The following is a 21842-nucleotide window of genomic DNA, read 5'->3' on the forward strand; positions in this document are numbered from 1 at the left end:
ACAGGAACCTTAGCCCAAGCCCCACACTTGATAAACACTAACACAGCAAATACCGGCTCTAAGTCAGTTACAACATTCTGAAGCTGTGAGATCAAGAGGAACAACTCTGAGAGCCAATAAATCAGCATTGTGACAAGTGACTGCTAATCCGGTCAGATCTGTTGTTATCTCAACCCCTTGTGCCCCACGTTGGGCGCCAAAAAGAACTGTCGTGGTTTAACCCCAACCAGACAGCTTGTTAATCAACTCCCCCCCTTCTTGCCCTCCCCTTACTCCTGGAGGGACAGAGAGAAGAATCTGAAAGAATGCAACTCCCACGGGTTGAGATAAGAACAGTTTAGTAACTAAGGTATAACACAAATCACTACTCCTACCAATAATAATAATGATAAAGGAAATAACAAGGGAAGAGAATACAACACCCCATCACCAGCCGACCGATAACTCGTCCCCCCCAGCCTGACCAGGCACCGACCAATACCTCCTCCAACCCTGCAGTCCACTATAGCCCTTCCGGCTCACTCCCAGTTCCCTCCTGGGCATGACGTGCTGTGGTATGGAATACCTCTTTGGTCAGTTTGGGTCAGGTGTCCTGTCTCTGCTTCCTCCCAGCTTCCCTCCTCCCTGGCAGAGCATGAGGCTCACAAAGTCCTTGGACAAACCAAAACATCATTGTTTTTCAGCTCTGTTCCCAGGCCAAAAGTCAAAACACTGCACTGCACCAGCTACCAAGAAGGAGAAAAATGACTGCTGCTGCTAAACCCAGGACAACTTATCTCCAGACTGGGATATAAATCTCCAGAATTTATTGACCTCCTTTAAAGACAAGTAAAGCTATACTTACATTAATTTATCCTATATATTGAAAGCTCTAAACAAACTGAGTTAAAAATTCCGGTTCAGTTTTCATCTTTGTAGAATGAGGTCACCAAAAGCAAGTACACAAAACTGTAAAAATCTGACAAGGGGAGGAACAGTTCAGACAATGCATTTGTTCTGAAATGCTTCAAATAATTTTATTAAACAATCATGTTTTACATATAATCAGGCCTAACCCCTGAAGTGTAAAAATGTTTCTGAGGTATTAAGACTGGAGCAAAACAGGCACAGTGCTGGTCATAAGGGATACCACAGCACAGTGGACTTTGTGAACAACAGGCATTTGCAGGATCAGAGAAAATTGAAAACAAGTCTGCATTTATCTTTAGCCTGGAGAGACAAAATTCCTGATTGATAACCAGTAGCATCACATCAATGAAATTACAGACATGGTTAACACAGAATGATAAATGTCAATGAGGTGTTCCTAGGCACATATGTACCGTATGTGAAAAACGAAATTGAACTGCTGTATGTGTAGCCAAAATCCCAGTCATCTAGACAGTCCATCTTAATATATGTTGTGTTTACAGCAGCCTCTAAGACCAGCATTTTTGTCTATTCTACATAGAACTGCCTGCCCTGTTCTCCTGTTTGAGGGCACCTGGTCATTCACACTCCAGTTAAGTGTGCTTTTGATTAGATAAACTAGAGTCAATAGTACAGTACTGCTTATGACTTATCCCTCTAGTTGCCCTCTCCCCCTCACCCATGCAGTGAAGAAGTCTAATTCATGCAGGAAATCTGCTAAAGAAATAAGCACTGATTTACACCTCTACATGTAGAAATCAAAGCCTTATCCAAAAACTGCAAAGCTTATGGGGCAAAAGTGGCCCTTACAGATTAGGATATTAATGAGACTTTTTCATTTCACAACAACTGCCAAGTTGTGCTCCAAAAATAGTTACGTATGAGGAAAGTACAGGCATTACTTGCTTGTATTAACTTGCCTACTCAAGGAGTTGCGGAGGGGAAGGAATACTTCCCCTTGAAGCAGTTCCTCAAGTTAGAATTTGACTGAAGGCTGTAGATGTGGCAGTTCTGTGCAGAAGTAACTTACTCCTAAGCATCATTTAAAGTCCTCACTGATTCTCGCTCAATGATTTTGCTGGGAAAAGATTTTTTCACCTCAAGAACTGTAGCATTGTTCCCTGGGACCAACTGCAGTTTGTCTCAAACTATGTGACTTAAAGATACTCAACCAAATTATGTCCTTCATATGATATCATCACAATTCAGTGGAAGATACATCTAAGAAAACATTTCTAACTGAACAATAAGCAAAAATCACTTATTCTAAGTCTCTCTTGAGATATTTTTAGCCAAGATAAAATAAAACAAAGTCCTCTGGAGACATAGGTGTTTTCAGATCTGTGAAAAATACCATGACAAAATAAAAGTTATCCTTTTAGTAGGTCTGTGTGGACTTACGAATGTTTCTGAATGTGTCAGCTTTATTGCAAGCATGGCATGCTTGGAAAGGTTCTCACCTTGAGTATTTTCAGCTTTGAGACGTCACTTGGAAGCTGGTGACACAAGCTTTATTGTCAGCACACCCATGGGAATGATGTTAGACAGTCTGATCACAAACACAATTGAGATTCTCAATAATTTTCTAGGATTGTTACCAATGTCACTGCTGCTTACCTACACAACATCATCTAGCAAAACAAAAATACAGAATAGCTGGAATAGAATCTGGATACAGCTGGAGTATTGCCTTAATATTTTTTTGAATGTAATCATATTTCATGGACAAGAAAGGCAGCCCCAAAGAAAAAGTGCAAGTAAATCATCAGTTTCAGTTGAAAACTGGGTTTCGGATGCCAGTCAAGACTGAACGGTTGGGCCACATTCTCTGCAGAAGGGTTACGGAGCATACAAAAAAGAAAACGCTTGTGATTCCTAGAATGGCAATGCCTGAAATCAGTGCAGTGGTGATAGAGTTCAGCTGGAAAGGAAGTCCATCTGGATGAGCTGCAAGGAGAACAGAAAGGCACAGGTAAGTTCTGGTTACAATCTCTCAGCAGTGCCAAACACTCCTGTCTCTCCATCACCACACCCTATATACAGAATAATTACAATGAAGGGAATAAAACTGTACTTCAGAATGAGGAAATGTTGAAAATAGTTATTAGTTCTTTCAATATCCATGATATTGAGGCATAACGAGAGTAAGGATACTTCTAAGACATAATCCTTGGTATGCTATTGACTGACCTTGATCTGTGCTATTTAAGACGAGACTACTGGTGTCCAAGAACTATCAAGGCAGAAGTATAAGGATTTGTGGCCTAATCGAGTTAATGAAAGGGTTTCTTCCCTGATTATCAGTATTCACATCTCAATTCAAAGTTTATATAAACCTTAAGCAATCATATGTAGCAGCAAATAGCTGAGATACTTCAAGCTGATCTGTATACCTTCACAGAAGGCTTCTAAACACATTTATCAATTCTCAGAAGAGGTAACATATTTACTATTCAGCATAGCTCAACAGGCTATGAACCAATCCCTGGATGCTGGAACACACTCATTCAGCCTGTACCATCCTTTCCAGCAGGAGGGGAAAAACACACCCACATTTGAGTGGTAGGTGCTACCCGAAGCACCAATGTGCATTTGCCTAAAAGAGCAATTACCAGTACTGGACAGTGAGAAGAAACAACAACACAGCTTCTCCATGGGAAACCAGACTGCTTCTACCAGAAACATCCACTTGTCCTCAACGTCATCAAGGATGATGGTAAGGAAAGGTAGCAGCCATTAACATAGCAAGGTGTGCGCAGCAAATGAAGAGTTTGGGTTTTATTATTTTAATGATATCCATGGGTAGGAACACATCATGTAGCAACTCATTATAGGGAGAATTTTGTTTCTATGCCAGGAAAGAGAGGTAGCTGCTTTTATGCAGTCTAACTTGAGAAAAGGAGAATAAATAGTATTGCAGTTCACAGGACAGGATAGGTTGGTTGTACCAGTCCTGTTATGAACAAGTGAAAGATGGAATGGTCCAATGGACCACTTGATTACCTTGACTATCTTTTCTTGTCATCACCTACTCCTTGTTACAAGCAGAGAACAGCAAGAGGCTGAAACAAGTCCTCAAAGTGCCCAAAGGAAAAGCAACCTAAAACTTAAAAGACCTGATCTCCCCTACAGCCTATTTCCTTCATTGCCCTAGCAAACCACAAGTTGCAAACAAGCTTCTCCATAGGCTCTTTGTGTGGTTAAATGCTAGGAAAACAGGAGCTGAAACAGAGCTTTTCTTACTTTGAACTCTAAACTGAGCTGGACTGAACCAGTTTGCTGCTCTACTCCTGCATGACATGAGCAGATTTTACTGTTTAAGTATGATATTCCACCTGGCAGTTGCAATGTACCCTCACCCTGATATGTCCTAGCAGGAGATTTTCAATTCAATTCCATCATAAGAATTACAAATTTCTATGTTGGTGGGGCTAGGTACACAAATCAAACTGAGCATTCTAGATTCACCAATTGATTTCTTTACAGCATGTCATTATTGACTCATTAAACTGAAGAAAAAAAATACAGAAAGAAAATCATTCCAGCTAAGTACACAGAGCTCAATCAAAATGTTTTCTCTCCTCAGTTCTGTTTCACTCATAAACCCTCTTAAAACATTCCAGCTAAGTACATAGAGCTCAGTCAAAATGGTTCATTTCCTCAGTTCTTTTTCACACATAAACCCTCTTTTATGTTTCTTGAAGTTTGGTTAACTTACCAAGCTGTGAACTGTTGGTTGTTGTCTCATCTACAGAAAACAAAAACGGGATGCATTATATTTTACAAATACCTCTGCCTACTGCTCCCTTCCTTACAACACAAAAGCCAATAGTCCTAGCTATACTTGCAACATTGACTAGTGGCTTTTAGCATCTCTGGTAGAGTAAGGGCAACTCCACCAGATACATGATATTGCTTTGTTTGTAATGTGAGCACACACATGTGAAGTTACTTAATAGTCTGTTGAGGGAAAAAAACCCAAATTAGCAGCCACCAAAGAAAATTCACCTGGCTAAGCTGAGGTGCCTCTGCAGATGCTGATATGCATGGCACCATCCCCAGACAGATGGAACACCAGGCTATGAGGGAAGTGAAAAGTCCATGCAACTGCAGACTTAACACTGGCACACATACCATAGTGAGTGAGGTGCAGTAGCCTTGACGGGCTCTATACAAATGTATCTGTACTAAAGTTGGACCAGAGCTGGCCTTGAAAATAATATAAGCATCTCCATGCAGCACTGCACCAGAGTAAGCCAGCACTCCTCATTCAAAATCAGATCATCCTGTTCAAGATGTCTCATGATCTTTCCTCTTTTCTTTTCTTGACTATAGTATTCATGAACCTCACATTGTCTTCAAAATGGGAAGGGAAAATGTGGAGAAATATTAATTACCTCTTTCTGCTCCAGAAGGAAAAGTGAAGTACAAGTCAGATTAAGGGACTTCCACAGTGCCACTCAGGAAATTTGTGATAGAGTTCAGAACCAAATCCCATTTTTTAAAGATTTCTTCCCATCAAACCATCTTCCTGACACCAGTAGTGGGATGCTCCAAGAGCATAATACGGAGATGCAGAAATATGTTTAACCTAAAAAGCTTTAGCCACATACCTCAAGTAGATGACACCTAAAAAAATTATTATTTTCCTTTTCCAGCCTTATTCATGTTTTCATTTTAAAAAACCTCAACAGTTGTAATTAAATAATTTACCCTTTCTTTGGGTAATTAAAGAGCCACAGACAGATTTTTGCTTGAAGTTATGCAGAATTTTAAAGTGATTGATAAATACCCTTTTTTTTTTTTCCAATTGTAAAAATAGAATTCACAGCCTTTGAACCATAAGATATATTACCTAATAAGGCTGCTCATATAACACGCTTTATCTGGTTTCCATTCCTCACCCAAGGCAACATTTCTCTAGCATACATGTTTGAGCAAATCTCTCATTCATTTCCCATAAGTAGTCATGCACGCAACTCTGAAGTTAGTCCTTTTCACTTTTTCCTTCACTAGTCAGATGGCAGCAACTCAATTGGAGCTACATATAATGCAGAAAACCCCTCACTTTTTTCATTGCAGAAATGTTGCTTATAGCAAAGGGTATTTGTTCTAAAAATGGTCTTTTGCTAAGATGGTTCCCTGTTCTGAAAGGTCAGTTGTTCTCTTTGTATATGTGGGCAAATCACTTTGCGTGTAAAGAAGGATTTTATTTCTCAGGTGTTCAAATTGTTTCCATGTAATTATCTCACATGAAATTCAGTCCTTCTCTCAGCTTCCTCAATCTAAGACTGCTGAAATCAGTTGCTTAACTGCAAATACTTACAAATATCTGTAAACATAATTTTTTTAAATTTTTCAAATACTTGATTATTTTCTCAACAGCAACCTCAAATCCTTTTCAGAGACTGCAGGTTGCATTTAAAGCTGCCTTTTTAAACCAAACAATGCTTTGGCAATAAAAATGGAAGTAATGGGATTTAAAAGAGTAGATTTTGGCTGACTCTGTTTAGAATTTACAATGTGTTTGTCCTGTTTCTGCCTTATACCTAAAGGCGAAGCAAAGCGTGTATTAATTTTCTGCAACACTTAGGTAAAAACCCAGACGTGAAGCTGGAAGAAACAGTGAATAGAAAGTGACAGTGACTACTCATTAGCTGTCCAAATTAAATTGCAACACCAAACACAGTACCTTAAATTCCATTATTGGCAGTGAAATCTGACCAGAAAAAAAAAAAAAAAGAGTCATCAACCCACTGAGTTTGGGCTTTTATAATGGCCTTATGCACATAATGATATCCCACAGTGATTTGACTGGACACATGTGAGAGACAAACAGAAATATTGGCTCAAATTTTCTACCAAAGACTGCAACAATAAGGGAAAAAAATAGCGCAGCAATCTCATGGAGAATCCACCCTTTCCTTAAGTCACTGAAAATTTATATTAAACTTTAAAATATTTCTCCAGGTTTCTCGAATTTCTGCAGTCTATAGGAAAAGTTTGTTCATTCCTACCACTCCTTGTAATGATGGGGCCAGCAGAGATTACAGCATTGCCAGAGGTGCTCTGAGGGCTCCAAGTTGTCCTCCCACCAGTGTCTCTTCTTTCTCTGTTACTGCAAATCTGAGCGGTTAATCAAAACAATCATAATTTCAGAGTGGAGTGGAATTATTGCCTTTCTGTGCTTCATGCTTTAATGCAAACTCTTTTCTAAGCAATACTACAACTCTGGTTTTATTTCTTAGCATGCAGTATATAATTTTGCAATAAAAATACCTACAATATTCCCTGGAAGTGTATCTTATAAATGCCTCGCTTAATGTTGATTTTTTCCTTTCTTTATTTACAGAGCTACACTGCTGTTGTGTACAAGATCCATCCTATAGTATATTAAATTGTCAATAGGTAATTCCTCAAAGCTTTGTTTACAGACAGTTTTTCCCAAGAAACATGTTTTTCTTGACTAGGGATAGACAACATGCTACAATCCTTATCCCAGAAAGCTTCTTGAGTTAAAGTTTACACATTTTCCATAGAGTTCTATATAGCAATGACATATTAAAACAATCCCCAGTATTCTCTCATCTGGAATCCACCTTTAACATCTCTAACTTATCTACCATTGTCTTAGGTATTCAAGTATGCTTCAACCAAGAGTATTTCTTTAATTTCAACTTCATGTGAAGGAACTTGGACAAACTCAGCATATCAATTCGATAGAAACGATTATTTTAAAGTGTAACATAAAAGTATAAACATTGTACAAAACGTCAGAAGTATAGTGAACTGATAGCATTTTAAAATTCTAAATGGGAAGTCATTTGGTAGGAAATGATACTGCATTCTGAAGACACCACAGAATATTCTGTGTTTATATGTTTATTTAGATGTTTCAGTTTCCAAAATATATTTATTGTTCCTAACACTCCTAAACTGAAATAATTTTTAACTGTCTCAACTCCATGAACTTCAACAAACAGCAGTTTCCAAACTATAAGGAGTGTGGTGATTAACTATAGGGAATGTATTCCTCACACACACACAGCCCCCAACAGAAACTTTCAAATTTTCCTTGACAGTATAATGGCACTTTACTTCTCTGTAAGTTTTCAGTAAGTTCCATTCTAAGACATTTCTGTTCATCCACTGCAATTGTGGATATTTTTTTTCTTAGATGCTGTACTAAGAATATCAGCTCTGAAGCTGTTTTTAACTTTTACAAATGAATTAAGGACCAAAAGGCAAACAGGTAATTTCTCATGTGTTCAACAACCTGCATTTTGCAGTTCTAGCAGTATTCTATGTCTGGATGACAATATTCATTGCTCTGTTCATCAATTTTATGTTTCTTCAGACACAAAAAGACATTCTTCAGATTACCAGTCACCTTAATTCTATGCCATGGAAACTTCCATAGCATTTGTATGCAGAATAACTCCAGTGTGCCTAGCTTAATTAACAACAGCTTCCCTTCACTGAAACTTACTGGCACAAGAAAGGGACAGTCATCTGCTCTGCACAGCTTTGTCACGCAGTGAAGGAAGACCGTAGACATCTTCTGGTTCTTGTGCTTCACAAAGCGAAACACCTCAAAGGAAAACCGGCCCATTTGGCTCTTGCCATTTTCAATTATAGTTGTCTGTGGGTCCTTGTCACAGCTAGTTTTTGTAGAGAAGATTGAAAATAGGATAAGCAGCTGTATTAGCATTCTGAAGCTCTAAACTGAGAATAAGGTCACTTAGTAAGTTCAATGTTTCAGCTCCTTGGAAGAGAGCACAGCAACATAATGTGAAACATGGGAAGCCACAATCTGCCTGTTAGGCTGCAGAGTCCTGTGCTGAAATACATTTCTACAAAAAACAATATGTTTTGTTTTGCAACACCACAGCTATAACCAAGGTACTATTTAATTCAAGTGCCCAGAGAAACCTGAGACCTGAAGCAAAAAGTAATCAGATATGCTAACCAGTATAGACAGGCAACTCAAAAACATCTACAATATCCCTCTAGCAACTGTCACAGCTAAGATTTAGTTTGAGATATGCCAAGACGTTTTTCAAAGTTCCAATTCAAATAAATGTTACTGCTAGGAGTAGAAGCAGAAGCATTTATTTGTCTTTAATCAATTGCTTAACTGCCTTTCCTGTTTGTGATGTTTTATATCACTGTCATTCACCACAATGGTACCTTTAGTAAAATAAACGCTAGTTTAGCTATTCCGTTTGTGTGTTTACGGTATCTCTAGTAGAGCCATTTTGGATGTATGCTTCTCTACCTTCATAATTCTTATGACTTTGCTCTAGCTTCTGTATTTATGTTCACCAACCATGCATGTCCTGACATGTTATCTGTAAGCATAGCCTTTGGTCCTTCCTGCTATTATTGCTTAGACTTTCCAGGTAGTTTGGAGCACTGCTATTGGAAAGATTTATAACTGTATTTTAAAGAAAAGACCCACGAAATACTGAACGTGCACAGGACCTACCTGAAAAAAAGATCATATCGGAGATCATCGCTAGGATTACCAGATGGTGTGGTGTAACAATAGTCCATCAAAACATTCCACCTGCACAGGAAGCAAAGTGATAAACAAGGTGAACTGGCAACATTAAGAGTAGGGTTAGAGAGCAAATGAGGTAAAATTAAGAGCAGTAAGGCAAGCATACAAACTGATAATGCAGGCTGTTACACTTAAGCTGAGCCACTGTACTTAACAGATCACATAGAAGTGATCCTGCGTTCCCAATATATTACCTGTTTCTTCTCACTACTTAAAAAGTTAAACAGCACAGTATAGCGGCAGAATTGCATAAATCAAATAATTTGGTTTCATGCAAATCAGCTGCCACACCAACACAAATTGAGTACTTCCCCTCAGAAGTCATGGTCATATAGGATTAGAAATCAAAACCATCCCACTTTTAAAAACCCTAGAATTTCTCACTTGATCAAGTCCCTTTCTTAAATAAGAGCAATATACAATTTAAATTACTATTCAGGAGAACTTTTATCATGAGAACAGCAGCAAGACATGCATTCAATTTGCAATCAAGGACCTGATACCCCAGAGCTGAGGGCAGTGATTACCAAAAAACAACCAATATTTTGACATATTAAAGTCTGTGAGGAAAGATAGCTGCTTCTAAATCAGAAAAAATTTGCAACACCAAGAGCTAAATAGCAAGCAAGACAAGAAATAACACCCTTCGTGGTACCTGCCATCAAGGTTGGTTGCTCTTACAGCTGCATATATTTTGGTTTTCAAAGGTAAACCTGTACTTGGAATAAGGAGCTGATGGCTGTAGGTTGAATCCTGAAAAACAAACATTGCCTCAGTGTACCAGAAGTTCTACTGTAACAACCCACCTGCAGCCACAGACTGAACTTCCATCTAATTTTTCTGACTGAAAAATGTGTGACAGTCATTTACTTTGTCCTCCTTAAAGGGAAGAAGTAAAAAGCAGTGCCAGAGCATTTGGCTATCAGTTTGTAAAGAATGGAAATACTTAACTGGCCTTATCTTATGCAGCTATTTTGAGCAACACTTAACTGGCCTTATCCTATGCAACTGATTTAGGGAAACTGCTTATGATTTTATGAAGTGGTTGGATTCTTGATTAAAGAAAATGTATCAATCGTTAACATCTCTAAGCCTCGTAGCACCTACAGGCAAATATATCAGCTACTGTAGTTTTCTAAGAGAGGAGTTTGACTAGGTTGTAACAGTGCCCCAGGAGATAGCTTTTATATATCTTAAGCTGTAGTCTGGAGAAACAGACACATTCTATTGTGCAAAGTGTAATTTTGATGGAAGTTGGCTTGTTGAAAACTACAAGTAAACATTTTCATTTAAATTCCAGTATTTAAAAAAGCTGTTTCAAGAAAGCTGTATATAACATAAAAGTTGGGAGTGCCCCATATACTGCTACATAGATATGGCAGTTTTATTGGTTTCTTGTTCAAAGGCTGAGCCATTCATGTCAGCAGAGCAACAAAGCTACAAAGCAGATGTGAGTGACAGATGTTAATTCAGCATATCAAAATGCATATACTGGTAACATCACCTACGTAAAATTGGTTACTAACCCAGAAAGCACAGGGGCTCAGCATTTTGAGACCTAGTCAAGGTCAAAACAATACATAGAAGTTTTGTTATAAGCAGGATTTTGACCAGGTTCAGTGTGGTAGGCAAGATCAAGACCAGCAGCTGACAGCAACAAGGATTAAGCACAAAATCACCTATGTTTTCCAAAGAGAACAATGATAAAATTCAGAGCATGCCCGATATTAAATCTCTGCAGCTTCAGGGCCCTTGGGAAGTGTACATGCACACACAGACCAGCTCTGTGACATACTCAAGCAAGTCCTTGACAAACCATTTAAGTAAGTTCAGGTAAGTTTCCTTTCTTTAAAATTAATTTTACATTTCTCTAATAGGCAGCTCTGTCACATTTTGCAACTGGTTAAAAAGTTCTTTTTTTTCTCAAAGAGTAGGTTTTATTCAGTTAGACAGATATTTACAGGAAAGCCTAAAAGCACACAACCACTTGGGATCTGTGAAAGCCCAATAAATATTTTGCTATTAAACTCTTGAGTCTATCATGTCTCTTCTTGTCTTTCCTAACAACAACATGCTAACAACATAAATGTAAACATCACCTTGTGAGGGAATATGGAAGTGAGCTGAAAGATGAAGAATCTATGTTAGGAAATAACATTACAACTAAAGTTTAAAAGTATGGCTGCTTTCAGTCAAGAGCCAAATCTGTACACAACCCCTCACCAATGCCAAGGGTGAACACAAGAGCCTAGAGGTCCCTCCCAGGTCCAGAGCTGCCTAACAGGGACCAAGTGAGGCTGCAGAATAAGAGCTCACAAGACCATGGCTGTCCCAAGAAACACTCCCAACCAGACAGGCTGTAAGCAATGTGTGACTGTCTGTGAGTACACCGAGCCCTAGGATGTGAACCAGAAAGGGACATCCATCACTTGAATCTGACACCCTAAACAGTATTATTCATGCTAGTGCTACTCACTAGACTATTATGATGGAAACCAGAAGGATAAGACAGCACTGCTCATGATCAACTTGTAAACTCACTGGCTTAGGGGGATGAAAGCCCTTCTTGGCATGTGGCATTTGAGGAAAAAATGTGCTCAATATGAGCATCAATAGCACCTACATCTCAGTATTTGCAGAATTAGGCCCTGAAATGCAGCAAATATCAGGGGGTCAATGCTTACCCTGAAAAATTTAGCTACCCTTACCCTGCCTTATCTTTTTGGTCACAGGTTTATTTAAAAATGAGAGAACTATAATCTTCACTTTAATGGATTATATGTTATTTGTAGCTCTGTTCTGTCAAACAACATTTTTTAAGCATGCCTTTGGAAAACATCCTGTTAGAATATTTATAGCTCATTATGTTCAAAGCATAAAACACTGACTTTTAAAACAGTTGCATAGCTTATAACTCAGCATCATGATGGCACGAATAATAATGCAAAAAACCCACATTCATAATTTACAAAATGATGTCTGAAAGATTGAAAAATTGATATTTAAATCAGGTATATAAATGGATGAATAAAAATTTTAATCAACATAAAAATATCATTTTGGGGATGTTAAGTACAGGTACAAGTATTTTTCATCTTTTACTGTCACCATCCACATTTATGTAGTAAAAGCTTTTACAATAATGCATATCAAAGTTAAATTACCTAAAACATATGGGAGTAGTATTAGAAAATGTTAAAATTATTAACCCTTAAAATCTTGAAAGTCCATGCAATGAGGTCACAAGTGCAGTGGGCTTTTCTCAACAAATTCCACAGCCTTCAGTTCAACTACAGGTGACCAAAATATTCTGATGAAGCATGAACATAAAAATACCCTAGCAAGAGTGCTATAGGTTATTACTAAGGAAACAGGTCTGGAATATTTTTACAGAATTTTACAGCTCACTCTCTGTGTCAGTACAATATACACATACACAAACAAACATATATAGTAACACAATAAATGCAAATAAATACACTTTGGAGTATGATCATTATTACTACAACTGATTAGTCATGTGGCACTACAACCTGAAAGCCAGAGCTCTAAATTGGGGAACTGTATAAATACAGCACAAAGAGACTCTCTCTGTCCTCAAAGACCTGCCATATAAATACAGGACAACAGGTACATGCAAACAAAAAGGACAAGGGAACTCAGAGATGAAAGGTGCCTGGATGAAAGTCCTGGTTCATGGGAGCAGTGGGAAGGGAATAGCAAATAATAAGGAGGAGTCTATACTTTGTTCTGCTAATCTACCTTGTACCCACATAGTGCGCAGCGATGGTTTTAATTCAGGTCATGTTACTGTGTTTTTACTCACATTGTAAAGCAACAAATTCAAAGTGCTGATAAATGTACCATTATTCTCTCTTACAGAAATAGCAGCTGATGACCTACAAAAGAAGCAGAAACCAAAAAATAACTTAAAGATATCTTTGTGTGTGTTTACGTACTTCATTGGGTTTTATCATTAAAAAAAGCCAATGAGTCATATCGCAAGAAGTTAATTTATATATTTGAGTTATAAACTTCAGAAATAGGAATTTACAGTTGGAGCATTGACAGAACCTTAACTATGAACAAAATAATGGATACTGTTGAAAACACAAATCAGAAAAATAATTAGTAGAAAGGCAAAGTGACAAAAGGGTCATGATATACAAGGTATGGTCATGGAAATATTTTATTTTGAACTCTATATTCAAATGCTTTCAAACTTTCATCAAGAATTTTAATTATTCTGCTGCCTCCATTTTGTCATCAGACAACCTGAGTTTTAAAGGAAGCTCTACATTATTTAAGGCTCTATTCAGGAAGGCATCTCCTCATAAAATGTTATCTCATACAGTGATGTAATAGCATTTTCTTTTCCTTTGCATCACCTCTTCTTTCAGTGCTTTTTCCTTCCTCTTTACTCTTGCACAGCTAAAAATTACTATGTTGACAATACTGCTATGGTATGCATATGCATAGGTGTACGTGCATGTGTGTGCATACACATGGGCTTACACAAACATGGGAATGAAACATATAGAAATAAAAAGCACACTTACGAAGCAAGCTGGGTATTGTTAACCAAGTACTCCAGTGGATAGCTACAGCTAAATTTGTACAGCAGCCCAGGCAAATAGCTGATAATCGTTGGTGGGTCTGGTGTATCAATATAGCCTGAAACATTACCTATCTGTACCACTGAGGTATTTCCATAAGCATTGATACCTCGAACTGAGGATACCTATTGAGGGAGATAAAAAATTCCTATTATCAGAGAGTTAACTATGGAACAAAAATTACCTAAGGACACTGATGCTTTGGCCCATAATTCAGCCAGAGATACCTTCAGAAAATCTTTCAAAAATTAATTGAGCTCAATATGTTCCCTGTGTTTTTTCACTTACCCAAAATAATGCATATACACTTCATAAGAAATATCCCTGTTCTTAAAACAGACTTGAGCAATGCTAAAAAAAAAAATCTCACTGACTTACTGAGAAAAAAGCTAAGCAAACATTTTGAGTACAGTTAAAATATGTTTGCTTAAAATGAATTTCCATATGCAATAAAGCCAATACACAAGAAATTTCGTTCATAGAAACAATACTCTGTCACTCTTGAGCTTTGTTTTTGATGTATCAAAACCAGTGTACTTTGTAAGCAAATACAAGCCAAACAGCTGAACTTCAAGTCTGGTTTTGTTTACTTTCTACACCTCTAAATTTAAATTATAAACTATGTGCAAAGAAACACTGTCAGAAATGCCAGAGCTGAAAAGTAATACAATCTTAATGCCAACACAACCTTAATTCTTTCCCTGAATGCCTGCTATCCTGTACTGCTCAGGCTCACAGACTGAGCTGAGCCAGAAATAACATGCAATCCTCTCAGTAGGGCCCTGTCTCAGTAGGCACGTACACAATAATGCAGAATAACAGGGCACTGGACATCCACTGTAGCATTCCTTTTGCATAACAGTATTAGCAAAAGAGATGCTTTCAATAGTTTTAGCATTTGCAGACATTTCATTATGGAGGAATCATCCTGAGAAACACATGTATTTCAACATCTTGCATAAAGTAGCACAGGAGCTATTTTGATTTCTTTGGCTACAAAAGAAATGACTACAAGACAGATGCAGTCTTACACTTTGCCAGTTGTATACCTAGTTATTTGCTAAATGGCAGGAAAGTGATGAAAATCAAATTTCCTAGGAGTTGTTCGTTCACTAAAAAACATAGGCTAGAGCATTAAGGTAGTACAGCCAACTACAGCTTCCTTACCTTCCCACCTCCCAAATTTAAAAAGTTGCATCTGACGTATTACAGACAGACCTGGGGTTTACTCGAGTTCTGCCTCAACTGTTGTATATCCTTCTACAAAAAATAAGTTTCATTACTGTGAAACACAGACAAGAAGGGCATAGGATTGTATCACTCCACTGTGGGGAACACGGTAGGAAATGCTCCTAGCTCCTTTAGCCTCTTTCTTTGTGGCATAGTATGCATAAGCTTAGAGGATGAAAGGAGTTTCTGGTTACATTTTTAGCAGCTACTACTTTGTGTCTTGTGCACCCTGGTTGTGGGGCTTCATGGAAAAATCCGATTAGAATCATAAAAACATAGAATAGTTAGGGTTGGATAGGACCTTAAGTTAATCTAGTTCCAACCCCCCTACCTTGGGCAGACACATCTCGCACTAAACCATGTCACCCAAGAACTCCATCCAACCTGCCCTTGAATGCTGCCAGGGATGGAGCATTCAGAACTTCCTTGGGCAGCCTGTTCTCGTGCCTCACAGTGAAGAACTTATTCTTTATATCTAACCTTATATCTAACCTCAACTTCCCCTGTTTAAATTTGAACCCATTATCCCTTAACCTATCGCTACAGTCTCAAACGGAGAGTCCCTCCCCAGCATTCTTGTAGGCACCCTTCAGACACTGGAAGGCTGCTATGGGGTCTCTACACAGATTGTCTTCTCCAGGATGAACAGCCCCAGCTTACTCAGCCTGTCAAATTTTTTTGCTGTGCTCCCCTTGGCATGCTTTTGGCAGCATCAATATCCCTGCAGCATCAATATCCTTGCAGCTGTAGGCTTTGTGGCTCCCTAAACCATAAACACATCCCTAATCAGACCGCTAATTTGTATGGCATCTTCAAGCTGAGGCTTACATCCTCCAGCCGAGTAGGTGTCCCAGATGAAAAAGGTGTTGATGGAACAATGCTGGTGCAAGTGCCATGCTCCCCTTGGCATGCTTTTTTCAGCCCTAGTATCCTGAGAGCTGTAGGGTTTGTGGCTCTCCGAACACTAACCCTAACCCCAGTTTGCCTGGCATCATGGATCTGAGGCTGACATCCTCCAGTTGAGTGGGTGTCCCAGGTGAGAGCGGTGTTGAAGAAGCAATGCTGGTGCAGTGCCATGCTCCACTTGGCATGCATTTGGCAACCCAATTTATTTGGACTCCGAATACTGGAACCAGTGTTTGGTTCTGTTTGTTTGGGGGTTGTGGTGTTTTGTTTGTTTCAATTTTTCCTTCCCTTAAAACATCAGGCTTTTGCAGTTAGACTCAAATAGGAAGTTCAGGGAATTTACGGTGTGATCAACTCTATGGGAAGAGCAAGATGTTTTTTCCTGTCAAATTCTTCATGGAGTCATGGAGATGCTTGTTTTTTAGGGAAAATGGTAAAAGATAATCTTGAACCTGGTGAACAGTTCTTGTTGAAATATTAAAATCTGAGGCAAATAGGTCACAGAGCATATTGGACATTTCAGCCCAGTTTTGCAAAAGTTATTAGCAACAAAAGAGGGGGTTTGTTATAAAAACTGACAGATATCATCAAATACAAGTATGAATTCCAGATACAATATAAGCCTTAAAAATAATACATTTTTACATTTGCTTTTCTAAATTATTCATAGAGAGTTTAATACAAGTCATCACTGCTTGTACAGTGTGATATACACAACTGGTACAACTCTTCTCCCTCCGTTTAGAAGGTTTGAGACCTCATGGGTCCTACTCTCCCTGTTCCAAGTGAGATAGCTTTACTGAATAAATTGAAACTACAGTGGTACAAAATAGACTTCCAAGTCAGCTCCTGGTTCCAATTCTGGTTCCAGAAACTCACCCACAGCTAAAGATCAGTCATTAGCTGCACAAAGATGAACTAAGATGGCTAAACCAGCATCCACCATATTTGAGAAATTGCGGCAGTCCAGTGAAATTTCCACTGAATGGAAAAGGGGAAATATAGTCCCCATGTTTAAAAAGGGTAAAAAAAGTAAGACCAGGGGAACTACAGGCTGCTTATTCTCACTTCTGTGCCCTGCAAGATAATGAAGCAGGTCCTCCTAGAAACTATGCTAAGGCACAGAGAACATGAGGAGGTGATTGGTGACAGCCAGCATGGCTTCACAAAGGGCAAATCATGCCTGACTAATCTGGTGGCCTTCTACAGCAGGGTTAAGGATTTGGAGAAGGAAGAGCAACTGGCATCATCTACATGGACTTCTACAAAGCATTTGACAATGCCTTGCACAGCTTCCTTGTCTCTAAACTGACGAGGCATGGATTTGACAGATGGACCACTCAATGGATAAGGAATTGGCTGGATAGTTGCCTTCAGGTATACTTTCTAATCAGGAGACAAACATGCGTCCCAACACATTTTCTTTTTACTAATGATTACAAATTACCAAATTTTTTCTAGATTTTTTTTTTATGTATGCAATATTTTACTAACTGGGTAAGACAAAGTAAACATCATGTTTAAGAGACAGAATGCTGTTAAGGCTATTCACTTGATTCTATTCATAAACAGCCATGCTACAATTTCACTTTGACTTTGTCTTACCACTAGAGAGTTTCCACAGGATTCTAAAGTACTCAGATTGATGATGAAAATGACCACTGCTGGAAAGGTGTTGTTATTGATGAAACCCCTGCAGTGGGCATCACCATGTTTCCCATTCAGCGCCAGATCTGTCTCAGAATAGCCAGAGAAAAGAACTGTGCAAAAATTTATCTTCATAGTAATTGTCTGTACTCCACAGAAAACATTGATATCTCGTTCAGCTGTGATAAAAATACAGGAAAAGGCATTGTAACATGATGTATTTCAAGTAATCACCATATAATTATTGTAGCAGTTAGTTTACTGGTGTAACTTCTGATCAAATAAATTTTTAGACCCCAGTTAAGGCAAAATATTGGAATATAAAGGTCAGAATAGCATTATTGTAAAAAACAGATATGACTCTACAACTTCAGTAAAGAAAACACAAGAATTAATATAGTAAAATAGTCTACCACACGAAACAGAATTTCAAATTTCCCTGGCAAATCATTTAGTAGCATATTCGTAAGCCAGAGCACTGCAGTGTAGTGGGAAACAGCAAGTGAATAAATATTTGGAGTTCAGTTAAATTCTGGAACAGAAATTCCCAGTGATATTGAGAAACTGAGGAGGCTAAGCTCTGCATTCTAACCCACCTGGCGTGGAAATCAGATGCATTTGTCTGAGGCTGTCTGGAGGCCATTTTGTATGATATCACTGTCTCAGGGTGTGCAGACTTTGAGGTATAATCAACACTGTATCAGAGGAATTTATGATGACATCTTTAAAGCTGGGGGCTTTTTTAAGAACCATCAAGTTTAGCTTTACTGAAAAAGCAGTTGACTTTTGAAAGACAATGATCAATACTACAACACATCTTGTAATCTTTCATTCTGTACATTATGACAATACAAAAGACCTAGAAAATAGCCATTGTTACAATTGATCAATATTTTAACAGCAAAATACCCTCTTGGATGAACCTGACCTTTTTTTTTTAAAAAACATTCTTGTGTACTTGAATGGAAAAGCATGAGTTTAGGATACAGGCACAAAAAATAGTTCATTTTGCTTTAGAGCTATAACAGTTTTTCTATAAGCTCTTCTCTGCCTGTAGATGACTGGGAGAGGCTATTTCTTTTTTTTCCCCTAGTGCTTTACAAGAAGTCATACTGCATCGTGTTAAACACAAACATTACTCCTTTATATAACAATTCATTTATTACATCTGTTTAAAGATTAAGTGCTATTAAAAATTGCAGAACAACTTCAGTCAATACTATACCATAAAGCCTGTGGAAATGAGTTGTTTCACTGCACTGTCACAACACAGAGGAAACAAAATCTTAATTATAATCAGCTAGCTCTTCCCTCACGGTACAAGAGAATAAGCAGTTTAATTTAGACAGCTTTAATGGTGGCTTTAAAGCCAAAATGATCAAGCGCAGGAAACAACAGACTGAACTCAGTCCTGAGCTAATGTGGTGATAAATGTTACTCACTGGGTGTAAATGAGGGTAGAAAAGGTAACGGAGGCAAGGTGATGGAGGCTGAAGTGATTTGGCATGAAAATCTACTTGTTTGTACGTATACATAATTACACCAATATAACATATATAGGTAAAGTAGAAGCACTCCTTGGTTTTCACTACATGGGGATTGTTATGATCCATTTAATAGGTATCCTAAGACAGAGGGTACAGTACAAAAAGGCAAATGGCAAAGTGTGCTGCTACACTTACTTGAACCAATGAAAACAGTCAGATTGTAATAAATTGCAGGATGCAATTATAAATAGCTCTGTTAATTTTATAACTCACTTCAACCCTTTTAAAAAGCTGGATATTACTTTACCTGAAAAGGTACCATTACTGTTTGTAAAATTCTTGTTTGACATGAAAGGGAACAAGACCATACACAGTACAAAAACAAAATTTGTGCTATACAGGAGGATAAACAGCCTTTTCAGACAGAACCTTTTCTGTCCACTACTTTGTAAGGAAGTATTGTTGTCAAATTAGTCCATTCTGGAATTACCACAACAGTATTTGTTCAGAAATTAATTTGAAACCAGGTTCAAACAGATCCAGTGTCTCTTTCAATATTGAATATCTATCTTATTTCTCATCAAATTAGAAAGGTAAATATTACCCCTATATATCACAGAATGGTTTGGCTCAGAAGGGACCTTAAAGATATCTAGTTTCAAACCCCTGAGATGGACAGTGACACCCTCCCTAGAGCAGGTTGCTCAAAGCCCCGTCCATCCTGGCCTCGAACACTGCTGGGGATGGGGCAGCCACAACTCTGGGCAACCTGTGCCAGCACCTCACCACTCTTACAGTGAAGAATTTTTTCCTAATATCTATATCTACCCTCTTTTGGTTTGAAGCCATTCCCCTTGCCCTGTCAGTACACACCCTTGTAAAAAGCACCTCTCCAGATTTCTTGTAGGTCCCCTTTAAGTACTGCAAAGGCTGTTATCAGGTCTCCCCAGAGCCTTCTCCAGGCTGAACATCCCTCTGATCATCTTCATGGCCCTCTTCTGTACGTATGGATAAGTTTACATAAAAAACTAATTGCATTCATGCACTAAAAGCTTCTGGTTTTCAGAGTAAGGCAGGAGCAATGGCTTTGGAATGTTAGATCACCCAGGTGATGGAACTTTAAATGTAACAACCTCTTTTTTATAGAGTTTGCATGCAGGCAAACCACTTTTTACTCAAATGACACAAGATAACTATAGTCAACAGTACCCACAGGGGTGTCTCATTCAAAACAGAGTAAAGTTCAAGAGTTGCAGATACTACTGTAACAGAACTGACCTTGAATCAATGACATGAGAACACAAGCTAAATGCTGAAAGCTGCACTGCCTACTTCTGCTCTGGTACTCTTCTACATATTGCCAAGACTCACCCCAGAGTAGGCAGTGAAAAACCTGCACACAGCAAAAATATCCCACAAACACTCTTGTCAGCAAGTCATTCCACCAGAAGAGGTGTGCAAAGACACTTACAGTTCAAACTGCGTGAGCCTCATCTTTGATCAAATTGCTGCTTTGATACTGAATTAAAATGCAGTGTACATGAAAAAGCTGCAGTATTTTCTTAGCTTCTACTAGGTTCTCAGCCTGTACTTACAGCAAGAGCTCCCTGCACCAAAACTGTGCTTCCCATCTGAATTCAGCCAGGCTGCTATGGTTCTCTCCTCCAAAAGCCTTTTTAAAAAGCTATGCTTTACTGCAATGAAGAACTAAAGCATTTTTCTCCAAGTAATTCCCTGAAGGATGACAATATCTAACCTTATTAAATAGTCTCTAGAACATATCTAGCTTTTGATATAAAAAACCCACAGAATTTTCAATCTACCCAACACAGGTTTTTTTCTTCATCCCTGCTGATTATATCATACGGACATTCTCAAAACAAACCTGCAAACTGCAGGAACAGAAGTCCTGCTTGCGAATTTATCTTCCTATTTATGAAGCATCACCCCCAAGCAAGAAGTGACCTCAACAATGAATGATAAACACACAAACAAATGAAAAACAGATGAGCTCCAAGGTTCCTTTAGGAAGGCTTAGTTTCTCATCATTGCTAAAGACAACTTCTGTTCTCCACAAAAAAAGCGCAGAAAACTTAAAAATCCAATGGCTTCCCTGGTATCTCCATACCACAGACCTTAGTAAGAAAGCCGTTCTCATGCCATGCTTGAAATTTCAGCTGACAACAATGAAAAATCTTAGTGTGAAAAAAATACAGACCAAGAAGAAAGTTTACCCATAACCAGGCTCTGTGAGCAGTAGCTTAGCATGGAGAGACACTTGGTTTGAAATGTTCTCATGTTTTACTTCTGCCACTATTTCCCTTATATTTGAATTCTGAAGACAGTGAATGTAGCACCCACAAAGCCACAAATTTGAGGCTGAGTCAAGCACTGGGGAAGCAAACATAACAAAAATGAGTCCCTTCTCCCTGAAGAGGGCCTCTCACCTGTGTTTTGGAGTTCTTCAACCCAGGAAACAGAGCT

At 38.4% G+C, this 21842-nt stretch overlaps 1 protein-coding gene across 1 annotated transcript in view; it reads right to left on the minus strand.

Moving 5' to 3' along the window:
- Positions 1 to 1867: 1867 nt before the first annotated feature.
- ZPLD1 (zona pellucida like domain containing 1) overlaps positions 1868 to 21842 on the minus strand; it is an 88509-nt gene continuing 68534 nt past the window's right edge. Inside the window, exons 4-12 of the mRNA XM_061366038.1 lie at positions 17830 to 18050; positions 14032 to 14213; positions 13299 to 13371; positions 10128 to 10225; positions 9398 to 9478; positions 8399 to 8570; positions 6927 to 7035; positions 4628 to 4657; positions 1868 to 2856 (exon numbers count right to left, since the gene is read on the minus strand). Coding sequence (XP_061222022.1) covers positions 2681 to 2856; positions 4628 to 4657; positions 6927 to 7035; positions 8399 to 8570; positions 9398 to 9478; positions 10128 to 10225; positions 13299 to 13371; positions 14032 to 14213; positions 17830 to 18050 — 1142 coding nt within the window. The 3' untranslated portion in view covers positions 1868 to 2680. The remainder of the gene's footprint in view (positions 2857 to 4627; positions 4658 to 6926; positions 7036 to 8398; positions 8571 to 9397; positions 9479 to 10127; positions 10226 to 13298; positions 13372 to 14031; positions 14214 to 17829; positions 18051 to 21842) is intronic.

The sequence above is a fragment of the Neopsephotus bourkii genome, unplaced genomic scaffold (genome assembly GCF_033783945.1).
Source record: "Neopsephotus bourkii isolate Nb327-2 ecotype Australia unplaced genomic scaffold, CSIRO-AGI_Nbou_v1 NB_1293, whole genome shotgun sequence".
NCBI lineage: Eukaryota > Metazoa > Chordata > Aves > Psittaciformes > Psittacidae > Neopsephotus > Neopsephotus bourkii.